This window comes from Homarus americanus, unplaced genomic scaffold (assembly GCF_018991925.1).
Source record: "Homarus americanus isolate GMGI-L3 unplaced genomic scaffold, GMGI_Hamer_2.0 scaffold45299, whole genome shotgun sequence".
In the NCBI taxonomy this organism is placed as follows: Eukaryota; Metazoa; Arthropoda; class Malacostraca; order Decapoda; family Nephropidae; genus Homarus; species Homarus americanus.
Genome location: NW_024753650.1, coordinates 628,876 through 648,078, shown reverse-complemented (window position 1 = coordinate 648,078; position 19,203 = coordinate 628,876). Strand labels below are relative to the sequence as shown.

At 45.2% G+C, this 19,203-nt stretch overlaps 1 protein-coding gene across 1 annotated transcript in view; it reads right to left on the bottom strand.

Annotated features, from left to right (window-relative positions):
• Positions 1 to 19,203, bottom strand: part of LOC121855414 (protein Wnt-4-like) — a 38,501-nt gene that overhangs the window by 8,233 nt on the left and 11,065 nt on the right. Inside the window, exons 2-4 of the mRNA XM_042350325.1 lie at positions 18,636 to 18,860; positions 17,351 to 17,540; positions 13,814 to 13,925 (exon numbers count right to left, since the gene is read on the bottom strand). Of these exons, the coding sequence (XP_042206259.1) occupies positions 13,814 to 13,925; positions 17,351 to 17,540; positions 18,636 to 18,860 (527 nt within the window). The remainder of the gene's footprint in view (positions 1 to 13,813; positions 13,926 to 17,350; positions 17,541 to 18,635; positions 18,861 to 19,203) is intronic.

The following is a 19,203-nucleotide window of genomic DNA, read 5'->3' as shown; positions in this document are numbered from 1 at the left end:
TGGTGGAAGTTCGTTAACGCGCTAGTGTTTTAGCTATTAAATGTTGAGAAATAATAGCAAGTTGTTGTTGAGAAGCTATTATGGTATATCTTGATGACTTAATGAGTAGTGCTGCAAGATGCTAGCCGCCATGGAAGCGCCTCAGCTCATTAATTAACGCACTAATATATTTCCTCAATTAAGTGTTGGGAGGTGAGAGGCGGTTGTGTTCATCAGTGATTATAATGTTTACATACTTCAGGGTGTCGTGGGTCTGTGTATTCCTCCGCCATTACTTGTTTACTTTGATTTTATTTTTGTATTGATTTCTTATCTTAATTTTACGAGTTAATGATTCTGTACTGGGACTATATTAAATTTGTAGAATATTTGTTTTAATGTTCCAATATTTTTTGATTAATTATAAATATTTATTTTTTATATTAATTTTTATTGTCATCTTATCTATATTCCTAATATATAGATGATTTAACTATATGCCTCTATATACGAGTACATACTTGTGTTTCGGTGTTTGACTAAGTGTACGCATGTTATTATTATTATTAGTAGTAGTAGTAGTAGTCATATTATTATTATTATTATTATTATTGTTGTTGTTGCTGTTATTATCAATTTATTTGTATCATTATTACCATATATTCACTTGTTCTATCTTACCTGTATGTGTAATTAGGAGATAATCTTATTAACTAATTATCTCTCCGTTTATTACCTTTACGTCTTCTCTTGCATTATGTTTTTATTTAGTCATTCGTCTTCTTCCTTCACCTCCTGTCATTCATTATCTTCCCGATATTCTCCCTTCTCTTGCGTCTCCCTGTTCTTGTTAATGCACCCGTTTCTCTCTCTCTCTCTCTCTCTCTCTCTCTCTCTCTCTCCGTGTGTCCTGTTTCCCCCTTTCGTCAAATTCTCCTGATTTATTCACCCTTCTTATTCCCCTCATTATCTGTCCCCATTCATTAAGGATGTTGTTGGCAAGTTCCTCTCTCTCTCTCTCTCTCTCTCTCTCTCTCTCTCTCTCTCTCTCTCTCTCTCTCTCTCTCTCTCTCTCTCTCTCTCTCTCTCTCTCTCTCTCTCTCTCTCTCTCTCTCTCTCTCTCTCTCTCTCTTGTACTCCACGCCATTATCACCTCCTTTTCTTTGTTTTCGTATTTCTTCCCCCTCTTCTGCATCTGTCTGTCTGTTTGTCTGCCTGTCTCTTCCTCTATTCAAACCAGGTTTCCTCCCTGTACTTTTACCACATTTCTCTCCCTCTCCCAATTCTACGACTCTCCCTCTGTCTATCTACCCCTGCCGCTCTCCCTTCCTCCTCCCTCCTTCATCTCTGCCACTCTTCCTTCCTCCCTCGTCTCTTCCCTCTCTCCTCCTTCTCCCTCTCTCTACTCCTGCCTCCCCCTCTCTTCCCTCCTCCTCCATCCCACCCCAATTCTCCTCCTCTCTCGTCTCGTAGCACTTTTGCCCCCCACCACTCTGCCATCCCCTCCCTCCCTCACTCCTCTCCTCCTCCCCTCCCTTACCTCCAACCCTCACCCCTCCCTCCTCACCCCCAACCCTCACCCCAACCCTCCTCGGCAGCTCCTCCACAGGAAAAAGTAAGAACTCGACAGTAATTAGCTGCTCACATTCAGTCGTGTGTGTGTGTGTGTGTGTGTGTGTGTGTCTGTCTCCAGTGGACGACCCGTACCCTCCTCCTCCTCCTCAGTGTCTCGCCTCCAGTCTTGAAAAAAACACCTGGAGGAGACTCGATGCTCTTCTCTTCGTCGAGAACTTGAGGGAGGGAAGGGATGAGGGAGGGAGGGAAGGGAAGGGATGAGGGAGGGAGGGAAGGGGTGAGGGACGGAGGGAAGGGGGAGGAAGGGATGGCGTCCAGTGTTGTTCTCGAAAAATGGAGGCTGGTCGGAAGGTATTATTTTTCAGGATTTCTTTGCCCCTCTTGTTTACAGTTGAGGACATCCCCGAGTTTTACATAGCACAGTGGAGGAGGAGGGGGGGTGAGGGGTGAAGAGAGAAAGTTGAGGTAGGAGGGAGTCTTTGGGAAAGTCTTAATTCCTAATGGAGGTGTGGTTGTTCTTGAGAGTTTACAAGCGGTCGTCTTCCACCTCGTTCTCCTCCTCGTCCTCCTCATCCTTGTCCTCCTCGTCCTCGTCTAAACTTCCTCGAGGATGACGTGTCAGACTTTTTGGGGGGGTGAATGGGTTGTTGGGGATTGTGGTTCTGGTTCCGAGTCCCGTGTGCCAATTTCCCCCGGCCAAGACTTGTGTTGGTTCTTGAGAGGACACACGCATTTATTCTCTTCTTTTCCTCCCACTTGCTTGCTCGAGGACAGTCCCCCTCCCCTCAACACCCCCCCTCGCCCCATTCTTGCTGCTGCCCCCTTCTTCTATTGCCTCCTACCCTCCTCCCTCTCCTCATCTATTCCCACCTCCCCAACCTACCCTACTACTTCTGCTACCCCCTTCTCCTCTTCCTGTCCCCTCCTCCTCCTCTTCTTCCTCCTCCTCCTCTCCTCCTGCCCCCTCCTCCTCTTCCTGCCCCTCTTCCTCCTCTTCCTCCTCCTCTTCCTCCCCCTCCTCCTCCTCCTCCCCCTGCCTCCTCCTCCTGCCCCCTCCTCCTCCTCCCTCCTGCCCCCCTCCTCCTCCTCTTCCTGCCCCCCTCCTCCCTCTTCCTGCCCCCTCCTCTCCCTCCTGCCCCTCTTCCTGCCCCTCTCTCCTCTCCTCTTCCTGCCCTCCTCCTTCCTCCTCCTGTTCCTCCTCCTCCTCCTGTTCCTCCCTCCTCCTCCTCCTGTTCCTGCCCCTCCCTCCTCCTGCCTCCTCCTCCTCCTCCCTCCTCCTCCTCCTGCCCTCCTCTCCTGCCTCCTCCTTCCTCCTCCTCCTCCTCCCTCCTTCTTCAGGTGGTAGCCCTCTTGACCACATCGCTCTCAGGGTCAGGACCTCCTGCTGTCAAGATGGCTTCCAGCTCTCAGGAGGACGACTGCCTTAGGGGTGTTGGAGGTGGGGGAGGGTGAAGGGGGGTGGGGAGGGCGGGGAAGGTGAAGATGAGGCAAATTGAGGAGGAGGAGGAGAAATAAAAGTGGGGGAGATGTAGAAATGGAAGAGAAAAAATGGGGGGATGAGAACTTGGTGGAGTAGACAGAACAGTGAGAGAGGGGTGATATGATGAGAATTGGGGAAGAATGATGAATACTGGGCTCTCTCTCTCTCTCTCTCTCTCTCTCTCTCTCTCTCTCTCTCTTCTCACTCTTTCCCCTCTTTGCTCCCACCCAATAGAGAAAGAAAGGGAAGGAAGGAAGGAAGGAAGCAAGGAGGGAGGAGAAAGTAAGATAGATGAAATATGAGAGATGTAGTGATAAGAATGGGAATGACAGTAATAAAGAGGAGGTTGAAGAAGAAGAAGGAAGGAGGGATAAAGGAAGGGGAGGTAAGTATGAAGAAGAAGGAAGGAAAGGAAAGGAAGAGGGAAGAGGAAGGAAGGAAGAGGGAAGGTAGGTAGGTAAGAAGGGAGGAGGTGGTATAAGGAAAGAAAGAAAGGAGAGAGGGAGGGAGTAAGAAAAAAGAGGAGGAAAAGGAAGATGATGAAAGGAAGGAAGGAGGGAGGGAAGTTAGATGAAATAAGAGAGCTATGTAAGAAGGAGATGAATTTCACTGATGGTAATATTTCGTAAACTTCACCGCTAGCGTACGCATTTTTCTCATCAGTATTGTGAACATATTCCCCTCTTGCCCTGAGTAATACACTAAGGGTCGTTTAAAAGGGGTTAAAACTATTACTAATCTTTTAAACAAGTTCTTACGTCTCTACTAAATCACTCCCTTAACAATGCCAATCTCTAATCACACTTTAAAACGAATCCTGGCTCTGCTAATCGCCTCACAATCTTCTCCTTCCAAGCCATTTACTTTACAATCACTATGCTAATCGTTCCTCTACTAATCACCGTTTTTACAATCCCTACCTGCAATCACTTTACAACCTCCCCCCCCTCATTTTCCCCACCCACCCACCCAACTACCCAATCCCTCTCCACCCCTCAAGCTAATCTCCCAACATAGGGGGGGGAGGAACCCAATCACAATCTCTTCTAATCCATCAGCTTTGCGTCTCCTCCTAACCTAACCTAACCCAACCTAACCTATCCTAACCCAACCCAACCTAACCTGTCTGTTTCTCTGTCCGTAACTTAACACAGGTTGATCGGATTTAGTCATTCTTAACCAACTAGAAACTTACACACACACACACACACACACACACACACACACACACACACACACACACACACACACCTCCAACAGCTGAAAAGAATATTCATCACAGACAGACAGACACTCAGGACAAGCTAAATCAAGCACTGATCTCCACAATGTGTTGATGAGGTTAACACTAGCTCTCACACACACACACACACGGCACGCAAGATTAGGACATACTTTTGCGACACTCGTCTAGGATTATGCATTTGGACCTCCGAATAAGTCTTGCTTTTAGGACACCGGACTTAGATTTCTATTTTTAGGACACCAGATTAGGACCCAGTATGTAACCGGACGTGAAACTTTTGACACCCGATTGTGGTATGATGTTAGGACACCCAAACTCATCAATAGGACACCACACCTGGACATAGGGTAGGGACATTTGACAAGTGTTACACCCGGTGACCTTCTGAGAGAGGTGTGTGTCTCCTAACCTGATTATGACCTGTCCAGTAGAACACAGGATGTCCCCTGACCTGACATGACCTATCTCAGTAGGACACATGTGTCCTTCTGACCTGACATGACCTATCTCAATAGGGCACAGGTGTACCCCTAACCTGACATGACATTCTCCAGTAAGCCATAGGTGTCCCTGACCTGTTATGACCTCCCCAAATAGGACACAGGTGCCCCCGTGACCTGACATGACCTCCCCCAGCACGTTGGCACCCCTGTAGCGTGGCCAGACGGGGGAGGCGGTGGGACGCAGGACGCCACGTAAATCGATGTGTGGCCGAGGTAATTGTGGCACTTGTAGCCGTGGAAAATGTGGACGAGTGTGTGGCACTTGAGGCCTGGAGGGTGCTTGTCTGGGGGGACCGCCCCTAACTACCGCCACCACCACCACCCCTAACTACCACCACCCCTAACTACCGCCACCCCTAACTACCGCCACCACCACCCCTAACTACCGCCACCACCATCCATATCTACCGCCACCACCATCACCCTTAACTACCGCCACCCCCTAACTACCCTAACACCACCCTAACCACCACCCTTAACTACCGCTCTCACCCACCACCCTAACTACCCACCACCTACCACCCCTAACTACCGCCACCACCCTTAACTACCGCCACCCCTAACTACCGCCCCTAACCACCACCCTTAACTACCGCCACCCCTAACTACCACCCCTAACTACCGCCCCTAACCACCACCCTTAACTACCGCTATCACCACCACCGCCCTTACCTACCACGACCACCACCGCTGCCCCTAACTGCCCCCCTCTCACTCCTGTTATTGTTCATACTTGTTAGGGCTCCTCCGAATGCCCTTTGTGTCTCTGCTTGCCCATTAAGGGACCAGAAGGGACCTCATGGGGAGACCGAATTAGGGCCATAGGGGAAATTAGGTCTAACGGTGAAGCACTAAGGACCTAAAGGAGTTGAAACCCTAAGGTACTTGTGTATCGGGACCAATTAGGTTAAGTTAGGTTAGGGCCCTGAGACGTTAGGGACGTAAATCATAAGGGTCCTCGTACAACCAGATGTCGTTTCACCCTGAGGGACCAGTGAGGTACTCTGTTTTAGGAAGTTTTATGACCCTGATATACGGATTTTAGGGGCATGGAAATTAGGGTTCTGAAGGAGGAGGAAGAGGGGGGAGAGGAGGAGGAGGAGGGAGGAGGAGAACGTGAAGAGATATATAAACCTGAGTTAGGGGGGCTTTTAGGGTCAGGATAATGCTATTTCTTCTTCCTCAGGGATTAAGGGATTTATTAAAAGTATTCAGGGCTGCTATAGAACATGTGGGTAAGGTTACTGAGATGTGTGATAGCGTTTCAGGGACATAATGACCTTTGGGGCCTGAAGTTGTGGCATTAAGGGCATGATATTGGGGTATTTGGGGGCCTGATGTTAAGGGCTTTTGGGGCCATATCGTAGGGCATTAGGGGCACGGTATTAAGTCAATTGGTGGGGGCAATCCTAGACACCGCGTCACCCCTGTCCTAGAGTTGTACTGTGATACTGTTATTATTTATCATACGCTGTGTGTGTGTGTGTGTGTGTGTGTGTGTGTGTGTGTGTGTGTGTGTGTGTGTGTGTGTGTTACTAGGGGGGAGTCAATAGTATAAAGAGGCCTCAAGTGTTTCCGCTCAACTGATTAACAAGTCAATAACTCGGCTGAATAACGGGATAATATTGATGTCAAATCGTTCACTCCCCCCTCCCTCCCCCACCTCCCCTCCCCACCTCCCTCCCCACTTCCCTCCCCCACCTCCCTCCCCCCCACCTCCCTCCCCCACCTCCCTCCCCCACCTCCCTCCCCCACCTCCCTCACCCACCTCCCCTCCCCACCTCCCTCACCCACCTCCCCTCACCCGAACCCTTCCTCCCGTGTTCCTCCCACACTAATGAACCCTTCCTCCCACGTGTTCCTCCACACTAATGAACCCTTCCTCCCGTGTTCTCCCACACTAATGAACCCTTCCTCCCACGTGTTCCTCCCACACTAATGAACCCTTCCTCCCACGTGTTCCTCCCACTTAATGAACCCTTCCTCCCACGTGTTCCTCCCACACAATGAACCCTTCCTCCCACGTGTTCCTCCCACACTAATGAACCTCTTCCCACGTGTTTTCCTACTTTAGGAAGGTTGAGCGAGCGTTAAAGATGCCATCAACCTCCTCCTCCTCCTTCCTTCCCTCCTCCCTCCTCCTCCTCCTTTCCTCCCCTCCTCCTCTCCTCCGCGTGAAATAATCAATAACGTTTTTAAGGGAGTGAAACGTCGACGTGTTGATAATAGTGTAAATATGATCTACCCAGTCTGATACGGGTTAGCATTGATGTCTCAGAGGGAGGGTATTGATGTCTTAGAGGGAGGGTATTGATGTCTCAGAGGGAGGGTATTGATGTCTCAGAGGGAGGGTTATGTGTCTGGGGAGGAGGGTATGATGTCTCAGGAGGAGGGATGTCTAAGAGGGAGGGATGATGTCTTAGAGGGAGGGTATTGATGTCTTAGAGGGAGGGTATTGATGTCTCAGAGGGAGGGTATTGATGTTCAGAGGAGGGTATTGATGTCCCCTAGGCTCAGAGGAAGGGTATTGATGTCTCAGAGGGAGGGTATTGATGTCTCAGAGGGAGGGTATCGATGTCTCAGAGGGAGGGTATTGATGTCTCAGAGGGAGGGTATTGATGTCTCACTGGTCGGCAGCTCTTGACAGGTTAAGGTCCACATCATCAATGGTATCTTTACTAAGTTTATCTTTAAACAGCTTGAGTTACAAATCCCTCAGCTTAGCGCGCCAGCTGCTTGTGGCGGGGCGAGGTTACACACACACACACCAAGACACTACCTACCGCAAATACAAATGATACTACTTGATTGGTCCATTGGGGCGTCGGCTCGTTGCTTCAAAGAGGTTTCATATGACTTTGTTTACATTCACCTCATCAAAACACCGTCTGGTTATTGGATTAGAGTGAAGCTGATTCATACTGTGGTTCGTTCTCCGCAGACTGAAGCAACATGGCACTTCAAAGTTTTATTTGGTTCATGTCTCATAAATGCTTGGATTGCTTTAGACGGAGCTGGTTCGGTGCGGTGTGTCAATCATCTGAATTGTTTTGTTTATATCACTTGATAGGGTTCTCGGCTCTCAACGAAGCGGATTCGAACTGCTCCATTTGTTTCATTCACATGTGTATATTATCATTCCGAAGCAATTTTACTTCAGTAGAGTCACAGTGTAAGATAGACGCCATTTTCTTTGTGTATTTACCTTAAGTTTACCAGTAAGGTCTATTCTTATATTTAATGTAAGAGAAATATTTATTACACGAACCTTTTGAGAATTTGGGCTCAAGTTATTGGTACCCGTTTTCTATGATGGTGAAGGTTTAAGGGTAAACATCAGAATTTCTGGCTTTTAGTTAAGAATTTACAGTACTTTTTTGTTTTACTGTTTTTGTTATGTTTGTCAGCCTAGTGTCAACCTCGATTTAATTTTCTCCCTTTAACACTTCTAAACAATCACACGGAACCAAAATAAACAGTAAATCTAATTATTGTTGTTTTTTAATGCAGAAGAAACCATTTTATCTTTGGCTTTGTTATAAACACATACAAAACCCACGTTCGTTCATACACAAAATCGTATATTTGTGTATGAACGAAAGTAAACAACGAGAACTGATCCTACTATACAAACCTTACCAGGAAAACATGTCGGTCAGTTCATCAAGGGTACACAGATATTGAGCTGACTGACGCATTAATGATGGTGAATTATAATAAAAAATAATAATGGTCACTGTATTCACTATTTTGAATATATTTGGTCGATCTTGAAGTCACGTTGGAGATGTTTCTAATTTTTATTCTGAAGTTTAAGTAATATTAAGATTTTTCTTTTTTTTTATACTAAATTGAGAAAAATATTGATTAGTTCGTTTTTAAATTGCAAAGCAGACATACAACGTGCATACATCGCATCTAGAGAAAAGCAAATTAATCTACGACTCTCAACATGGGTTTACAAAGGGAAAATCTTGTCTAACAAATCTGCTGACGTTTTTTAGGAAAGTCTTCGAGGTAGTAGATAATGACGAAAATTACGATGTTATTTACTTAGACTTTAGCAAAGCATTTGACAGAGTACCGCATCAGAGGCTTCTGAGAAAAATTAAGGCTCATGGTATCGAGGGAAAGTTTTAAATTGGATAAAATCATGGCTCACTGATAGAACGCAGAGGGCAGCGTAGATGGTGTTAAACTGAGGGGCCGTGTAACCAGTGGGGTTCCCGTGGGTCAGTATAGCCCACTTGTTCATAATCTACATAAACGATCTAGATACTGGGATCAGTAGACATAAGCAAGTTTTGCGGATGACACCAAAATAGGGCGGCAAATTAATTCAGGGCAGGATGCAAATGAATTACACGAAGATCTAAATAAACTGCAGGTGGTCTGAAAATGGCAAATGAAATTCAACACCAGCAAGTGCAGCGTACTTAATATTGGAAGAACAAATACTTATAATGTACACAGCCTTAACAACATCAACCTAGAGAAGTCGACTTGTGAAAGAGACCTAGGGTACTTGTAAGCCCGGACCTACGGCCTAGAAAACAGTGCGTTAATGTTCGAAATAAGGCAAACAGAGTATTGGGTTTTATATCTAGAAGTGTTAGTAACAAGAGTGCAAACTTATTGCAACTATATCTTGCGCTAGTTAGCCGCACCTCGATTATGCGGTTCAGTTCTGGTGCCCCTATTATAGAATGGATGTAAATTCACTAGAGTCGGTGCAGCGAAGAATGACAAAAATGATTCCGGGACTTAGAAACCTTCCATATCAGGATAGGTTAAAGAAACTTAACTTGCATTCCCTAGAAAGACGAAGAGTGTGGGGAGATATGATAAAAGTATTTAAGTGGGTGAAAGGAATCAATAAAGGGATATAGATAAAGTTCTTATAATATCCGAGCAGGATAGGACTCGGAGCAACGGATTCAAGTTGATAAGTTTAGGTTTAGGAGGGAGATAGAAGAAACTGGTTCACAAATAGGGTGGTGGACGAGTGGAACAAGCTTAGCAACTTTGTAGTAAGTGCGGGAACTCTGGAAAGTTTCAAAAGGAGTCTAGATAGATTCATGGATGATAGAGAGTGGTAGTAACTCTTGACAGGAGCTGCCATGCACAGGCCAACCGGCCTATTGCAGACTCCTTATTTTCTTATGTTCTTATACATACATGCATGGTTGGATAGATCACAATGACCATATGTGTGTTTAGAATTGACTAGAAATTTGCATATACTCGTTAAGGTAAAGTTGTTGTTGTGTTTGTTCGAGTTATTTTTTATTTTTGTTTTTATTTTGGTTCAAGAGGACAGTTTTGCCGCAGCTTAATGTCTTCTGTTTGTACCAGCCGCAAGCTTGAAGTTTATAAGAGTCACAGTACCGCAGCTTGATGACCCCCCAGCCTTGTGTGAGCCGCAGCTTGAGAACAGTGCTGCTGCAGTTTGAGTAGTAGAGCGGGTGTCACGGAGGGGGGGTGTGGAGATAGAAAATGTGCGGCCAGGCATACCTCGCCTGCCGCTGTTACATCAACACCAGACGTCACCCTTACGTCTTGCCCCTTTGTCCCTATCCTTTGCCTCTTGCCCTTGCCTTCTGTCCCTGACCTGTACCTCCTGTCCCTGGCCCCACCTCCTGCCCCTCACTCCTTCTGCCTCCTGCCCCTGGCCCTGCCCCCCACCCTCAAATTCCCTGTTACATACAGGTCCACCTATATGTAGTGTTTGCTTACAATTAACGTTCATGTCGTCAAGAGGATTGTGGTGAATTTTAATTAGGCAACAGATTACAGAGATCTCACACAGCCAGACCCCAGGGGCGAGAAAAACCCGGGTGTTGATGTCCTGGGCAAGCGGAGCTACCCGGGGTGACAACTGGGGCCACCTTCACGTGGTGCGGCCCTGGGGTGGGTGGCCACCAACACTGGCACTGGTGGTGGTGGGTGGCCACTGGTGGTTGTGGGTGGCACTCATTGCTGGTGGCAGTATTCACACTCGTTCTGTTCTTCTGCTTTCATCTGGTGTCGACTGTTATGATTTCATCGAAACTATTTTAATCGGTGTCGGTATTTATTATTATAGTTTAACACAAGATCTTTCGTTTTGGTCATAGTACAAACACACCCCTGGTGTCTTGCTCATTATCTTAAACCATAATATCTTTTTTCTAGTTATTCCTTTATCTGTCATCAATTTTCTTTAATTTCTCTAACCTTTATAAATAAATCTTACAACAGACATAAGTACATGAGGATATTTTTCCTTTTTATATATTTATTATTTTTACATTTCGTTTTATATTTCCTCCTTCATCTTCCCATACTTTGTGTACAGGTGAGTTACAGTCGGCCGTGGGTGGGGGAGGGAAGGGGAGGAGGAGGAGGTGAAGGAGAAGGGGGAGGAGGAGGAAGGGCGTGAACGGAATAAAAACAACAAACTAGAATATGAATTAAGGAAGGATGAGAGAGAGAGAGAGAGACAGGAATAATTGGTGAAGTTAGTCGCAGAATATTGAACAGGAGGTGAAACACACACACACACACACACACACACACACACACACACACACACACACACACTCTAAGGGCGGTGACAGCTCTTTGTGTGACGAACTTAACACCATCGTCTTGAGCTGCCCTGAGCTAATGTTGTCACCGACCAGCCACCCTGCACGGTATGTTGTTATCGAGGGTTGTGTGTCTGTGTGTGGTGGGGGGGCAAAGGATACTGCCTCTCCACCTTCAGGATACTGCCCTTCCATCCACCACTTACCCTACCCTAGGATATTGTTCCTGGTTCTGTAGGATATATCTAACCCCATCCTACCATCACACTTCCTACAGGACTCGTAGGATATAATCCCTAACCTCAAAAGGATACACAAGATTGGTTACTCCTGAAAACATACAGAGTAGGGAAGCACACATGATCTACTTAGGATGCTACCTGTGTGTGTGTGTGTGTGTGTGTGTGTGTGTGTGTGTGTGTGTGTGTGTGTGTGTCTGACCTTGTTTAGCTATGGTCCTATTCTCTGTTATAGTATTGATACTTGGCTTAATGAAGCAATTTGTTGAGGTGAGGTTGAGGTGAGGTGAGGTGAGGTTGAGGTGAAGTGAAGTGAGGTGAGGTTGAGATTAGGTGAGGTGAAGTTGAGATTAGGTGAAGTGAAGTGAGACGAGGTGAGGTTGAGATTAGGTGAGGTGAAGTGAGGCGAGGTGAGGTTGAGATTAGGTGAAGTGAGGTTGAGATTAGGTGAGGTGAAGTGAGGCGAGGTGAGGGTGTGAAGGTGTGGTGAGGTGAGGTGAAGGTGTGGTGAAGGTGTATTTCAAACTAAAGAAAGGAAGAAGAAAAGAAAGACGAAGAAGAAGAAGCGGAGGAGGTAGAAGAAAGAAGGAAGAGAGAAGAAAATAATATTAAGAACCATGAAGAAAAGAAGAAGAGAAGTAAAAATAAATTCAGAGAAAAACAAATGAAAACTAATCAAGAAAAACCATATTTACCCTCTCCAGGGAACACCCCCCACCCCCAGACCTCTCACCCCCACCCAAGACCCCCCTCTCACCCCAGACCCTCTCACCTCTACAAGACACCACCAAGCCCCCCACCCTTCAGATCCCCCTCCCAACACCGCCCCCACCCCTCACAAGACCAAAGTAACAACACCGCCTCGCCATAACCAACGCAGAATTAATCACCACGCCTAATTTAATAGAACATTTACTGCCCTTCTGATCGCTCGGTTTAAATCATAATAAAGCTTGAGGATGAGTCCAATGCCCCCTAAGCTAAAGCGTTCCCAGCTTAGTATTCGTGGGTGGAGGTCCTACTTGGATCTGAGTTCATTAAGCAACAGGTGACACGGGAATAGCAAGCAGGAGATATACGCGTGTGTGTGTGTGTGTGTGTGTGTGTGTGTGTGTAAGCAGGTAAGATGTGTTGTGTGGGAAAGTAGGTGTGGTGGTGGGCAAACATATGTGACTGGAAAAATGTTAGTGTGGTGGTGGTGTTTGTGTACTGTGGTATACTGTGTGTGTGTGTGTGTGTGTGTGTGTGTGTATTAGTAATGTTTGTGGTGGTGGTGTGTGTCCTGGGGAAGGAAATAGTGTGTTGTGATAGAGGTGTGTAAACAGATGTATTGAGTACGATTATACACTGTAGTGATGGGAGCCAGGCGTGTAATAAGCATATGTACCCTGTGTGTGTGTGTGTGTGTGTGTGTGTGTGTGTGTGTGTGTTAAACCCTAATATTCACAAACACAGGTAACCCTCGACAGGTAATCCCATGGTAATTACACAGGTACACACCATCAACACGACCTGTCTGGAATTAGCTAATCAGTCAGACCTGTTGATATTCCCTCAGGTAAACTTAAGAAGGTAATAAATAACCTCTCCTTAAGAACATAATAACATAATACTACAATAACAAAATAATCACGTTGGGTAATTCAGGCCAAACACATCGACTCAGTGTTACCAGGTAAAGTGATATACCTCAGTACGTCATATTTCATCACTACACAGGTATACAGGAACGAGTTATTCAGTACAGGTGAGTTAATTAGTTCCAGGCTGTCAACAACCTTGGTGATTGCTTGAGGTGTGGTGCCTTTGTCTTAGCTGAGGGGCCCAGTGGCTGGGTGGATTTCTCACCTGGGGTTAATTAGTATCACCTGGGGTTTAATTAGTGTTACCTGGGGTTAATTAGTGTCACCTGGGGTTTAATTAGTGTCATCTGGGAGTTTAGTGTCACCTCTGGTTAATTAGTGTTACCTGGGGTTAATTAGGGTCACCTGGGGGTTAATTAGTGTCACCTGGGGGTTAATTAGTGAGTCACCTGGGTTAATTAACGAGTCACCTGGGGTTAATTAGCGTCACCTGGGGTTCCTGACAGCAAAAAAGACAATCTTGACCCCCCCAAAAAAAATTCACAAGACACTGACAATATAACACATTCTTGACCCGAAGCTATACAGGATACGTAAGGGCTACCTCACCCTCAGTCAACAGTGGGAGGGTCGACCTACCTTACGTCCGGCCTCGTTGTTGTGGAGGTTCATGAGGGCTCGGCTGCTGACCCTCCTGTTGTTGTTCAGCTTCTTCCTCTTCACCACCTTCCTGTCTCGGGCGTCCACGAACCTGGGGGGAGAAAAGGGGGTGCTTGGTGAGGGGGTAGTTGGTGAGGGGTGGGTGGTTGGTAGAGGGTGTGGGTGAGGGGTTGGTGAGTTGGTGAGGAGGGGTGGGGTGGTGGAGGGTGGGTGGTGAGGGGTGGTGGTTGGTGAGGGGGGTGGTGCTTGGTGAGGGGGTAGTTGGTGAGGGGGGTGGGTGGTTGGTGAGGGGTGTGGTTGGTTGGTGAGGAGGTGGGTGGTTGGTGAGGGGTAGGTAACTGGTTGGTAGTGGAGCGGTAGGTGACTGGTTGGTGGCTGGTAGGTGATTGGACAGTTAAGGGACAATACTAATGTTTGTTCCTCCTAATTGATCTTAGTCCTACTGGGCCTCAATCCAAATGACTCGATTCAGTTGAGTCTTATTAGAACTGAACAACACCATTGGCGTTTAAGCCTATTGGGAATAACTCAGTTACCCCTTAGAGAGAGAGAGAGAGAATTGAAGGAGGAAAGCTTTTGTGTGTGTGTGTGTGTGTGTGTGTGTGTGTGGAGGTAAGCTGCTGAACATAGGGACAATACACACACTGCCTCAAGACATTCCCAGAGTCATTAGAAGACAGCATCTCTTCCTTCACAGGAGGAGGAGGAGGAGGAGGAGGAGGAGGAGGAGGAGGAGGAGGAGGAGGAGGAGGAGGAGGGAGGAGGAGGAGGAGGAGAGGAGAAGAAGAAGAAGAAGAAGAAGAAGAAGAAGAAGAAGAAGAAGAAGAAGAAGAAGAAGAAGGAAGAAGAAGAAGAAGAAGAAGAAGAAGAAGAAGAAGAAGAAGAAGAAGAAGAAGAAGAAGAAGAAGAAGAAGAAGAAGAAGAAGAAGAAGAAGAAGAAGGAAGAAGAAGAAGAAGAAGAAGAAGAAGAAGAGAAGAAGAAGAAGAAGAAGAAGAAGAAGAAGAAGAAGAAGAAGAAGAAGAAGAAGAAGAAGAAGAAGGCTGAAGAAGAAGAAGGAAGAAGAAGAAGAAGAAGAAGAAGAAGAAGAAGAAGAAGAAGAAGAAGAAGAAGAAGAAGAAGAAGAAGAAGAAGAAGAAGAAGAAGAAGAAGAAGAAGAAGAAGAAGAAGAAGAAGAAGAAGAAGAAGAAGAAGAAGAAGAAGAAGAAGAAGAAGAAGAAGAAGAAGAAGAAGAAGAAGAAGAAGAAGAAGAAGAAGAAGAAGAAGAAGAAGAAGAAGAAGAAGAAGAAGAAGAAGAAGAAGAAGAAGAAGAAGAAGAAGAAGAAGAAGAAGAAGAAGAAGAAGAAGAAGAAGAAGAAGAAGAATGGTAATATTTGGATCACTTGAAGATTAAACATACACCCCAGTTTATTTCATCTGGTGATTAAATACCTTAACGTTACCTGGGGGGGGGGGATAAGTTAGGCTAGAAATGGTTAGGTTAGGTTAGATATGGTTAGTTAGGCTAGGTTGGATTAGATATGGTTAGGTTATGCTAGGTTGGATATGGTTAGGTTAGGTTAAGTTAGTCAGGTTTGGTTAGTTAGGTTAAGATATGGTTAGCTTAAATTAGCGCTAGGGTGTTTAATCTTCAGGTGACCCTAATACTCCCCATCTATATACTCTACTATGTTTTATTTTCGTACATATCATATATAATACACACAGCCTTAACATACTGAAACAAGAGACAATATTTTTTTAGTGTGGGAGCTAGGCTAGACGTCTCCTCCCCTTGGGCACACCACCTCTATTCTGGCCAAAGAAATGCCAAGCTAGCAGATGAATATACACACCATCCTCTCTATGTACAGTCCCCTTCACTACCGCGTTTACAGGGGCTCGTCTGGTTGTGTGCAGTGTGGCAGCCCTGTGTTTGTTTATATCCGACAAAATGAAACTCACAATATTAAACTTAACTATAGAATCAAACTAAGACACCATTAAAACATATATCTCAGTGTAATGATTTGTGGAATGTTTATTATGACGATCCCCTGTAAATGCAGTAGTGAAGGGGAATGTATATTGATCTCGGTGGAGTGAACTTAGTAAATGCAGTATCTCTTAACCTCATAATTATATTCTTTTATGTTAATGTCACGTTAGGTCTCAGGTGTCGTACACAGGAGTTATAATAGGTGGGGGATCGGTGTTGTGTTGTAGGCCGGTGAGATGTTATGTGAAACTCAAATAATTTTAGATTTTTTCAGTTTTAATTGTACAGTAAAAACACCCAGCTATATTAATATCTTTTCATGTATATTTCAAGATAAAAATTAAATAATAAACCAAATAACTAAACCAAAACTAAAAACAAAACACACAATCACAAAGACGCCATCAAAACAAAACCAGAAACTCCCATTTTCTATGTTAGGATTTTCTCTTTGATGGGGAAACTATTATAAACCGAGTTGATGCCCTGGTGACGCGCGTGTGTGTTTGTGTGTGTGTGTGTGTGAGAGATACTTCGTGAGATGTTTGTCTCAGGGAAGAGGAACTGTAATTACTATGTCATCACTATAATGAGTTAAGTGTAGGTTAATGACACTACTTAACTTGTATACGCTGCTTCTTTCTGGTTGTGTTGGATTAATGAGTGTTAGAAGTAGCGTGTGTGTGTGTGTGTGTGTGTGTGTGTGTGTGTGTGTGTGTGTGTGTGTGTAAGAAATTTAAACACTCGTATATATTAAATGACTTACATGAATTATTAAACACAGGTGAGATATTTTAATTACCTTTGAATGTATAATAATTGTTGTCATTATTTAGTATAGACCCGCCAGTTTAAATATTCCTGCCTGATAATTTATCTCTGATTATTATTATTATCCAGGAATTTACACCTAATTATTTTTAATTAATTACTTCGGCCAGAGCTATTTTACCTGTTCGGGGATGTATATATTGTAATTAAATTTGAATCACCTGAATATTAGCCCCCTCCTACTTATTTCACCTGATTAATTAACACTAATGCTACCTGGGGAAGTTGGTTAGGTTAGGTTAGGTTAGCATAAGGTAAGGTTAATCTTAAGGTGAAACAATCTAGGGAGACTAATTTTCACATGATCCTTAATTTGTTCTCATTAATTGTCTCAAATGACGATAATTACTTAAAGTCTGGAACATTTTTTTTGTTACTTAATGAAGGTGACGTCATTCTAGGTCATGGTGTTACTCCTCATTTGCATATTCGACAATTACAGGGGCTAATTACCCAGTACTCACCTCTCTTTTTCTCTTAGGTTAATAATTATAGAATCTCTCAAGTTAAGTCGTAAGATCAATCTGGTTTTTATTATGAGGTCCACACTGGAGCTCCTTAATGCCTGAAGGAGTGTTAGTTCTGAGGAGTTGGCTAAGAAAACTTCCACACGAGAGAGAGAGAGAGAGAGAGAGAGAGAGAGAGAGAGAGAGAGAGAGAGAGTCTAGTACACCTGCAGTAGTATCAAGAGACAACCTCCGTCACCCACCTTTTAGAGAGGGAGACGCCGTAAGCAATGTTGTCGGAGCAGCCCGACCACTGGAAGCCGTTTTGGGTGACGCCCCTCACCGACCTGTCGCACCCGCAGTCATCCAGCTCCCCCGACGAGCAGCGGCGGGTGATGGCATGGGCCACGCCTGCCGAGGAGATGGCGTGCACGAAGGCCGCCTCCCGGGTACCTGCACGGTGCACCACGCCTACACGTCATCACTTCTCCGTACCATACACTGGACGCTTGGGCTTATTATATAGTACTTCTTCTTATGGGGCTTCGACAAATACTATGTGATATTCCGTTTACTTGAGTCTCCCCTTAAATAGGGTCCGATACAGAACATGGATCTCTATATTTATTAAAGTTTACCCTCGTTTAAAAAATCTAACAAGCAATTATTTGGTTCTACTCTTATTACTGATAAATTTAATTACACAATCATTAATTACAGACCATCACTTATCATTACTTACCTTATTAGCGGAGTTTACTAATGATAGCTGAGCAGTCCCGTAATAAGCACTCGTGTCGTCGGCTAGTTCCACAAGTACCGCGTATTATTCCACTGACTAATGCCTACCTTAACTACATCTTTAGTCAGTTGTAGTATAGGATTTGTGGTGATTTATCTTCACTTAATCTCCATAAGTAATAGTTCATTTAAAGGTCATCAATATACCTCAGAGCTCCAAGTGGGGTCAAGTGGGGTTACAGCGGTCATCGTTCTTCATAGATACTGTCTCGTATTTACCTTACCTAACCTACCCCCCTGCAGGTAGCTTTAGGTGCTTACAGGTGAAATATACTGGGGGGTTAATGTACAGGTGATGTGGTGTAATTATAAAAAGGCTACTTAACTTAAACCTGTGTGTGTGTGTGTGTGTGTGTGTGTGTGTGTTGGTCATTGTTATTACAAGCATGACCGCCATCTATTGAGTAACATTGACATTATGGCTCTAGTAATTGTATACAAACAGTGACTAACTTAACTTGGTTCATTAACAATTCAGATTATGTAGCCTTAATATGAATTAATTATTAAATGACTTCGCGTGACCCTGACTTGAAGGTCAATCTGGACTGGCAATAGGATGACCTTCAAGTGACCCTCCTGACGTATACCACTCACCTTCTGGGAATTAAGTGGCACTGCAGGGCGACCTAAAAGATGACCATAGAAATCTGACTGTCTCTGTTGACCTTTTTTCTTCTTCATAATACGTTAGACTGACTCAGGATGACACCAAGATGACCCAGGATGACCCCGAGTGACACTAACCTTGTGGCACTATTGGGTAAGGGCCGACGATGCCTTCCCCGCTTTTTGACCTCTTCCTGTTGGATTTTTTGCGTGACTTTCTTCCTCTGCGTTGGTGAGGGTAGGAGGGCAAGTCCGGGGAGGTGTTCTGGTAGTTACTAGGCGGTGGGTGTCGTTCCTCCCTCACTTCTGGCAGGGCGGTGACGGGGACTGCTCGCTCTGTTTTGTTGCTCATCACCGCTTGTTCTGGGGAGGGGGGGGGGGAAACACTCATTATTAAGCTTCTCGTAATTGGTTAAGTAGGTTTGGTCTGGTGGTGTTGTGAGATGTGGTTATACAGTGAAACCTCCATATAACGGACTTCTCTCTATATATAATCCGTTAGATGGGGGGATGGAAGGGGCGTTGGTTCCACATCTAAAGGACCTGATATATAATGGACTGTAATCTCTATATAGTTCGTTAGATGGAGCGTTTATATCTAACGGGGCCTTAGAGATACCGGAATCTCCTCTCCATATATATCCGTTAATTAGAGGTTTTACGTGACTCTCTCTATGCATCATCCTCTGCTCACCAACACCTGAGC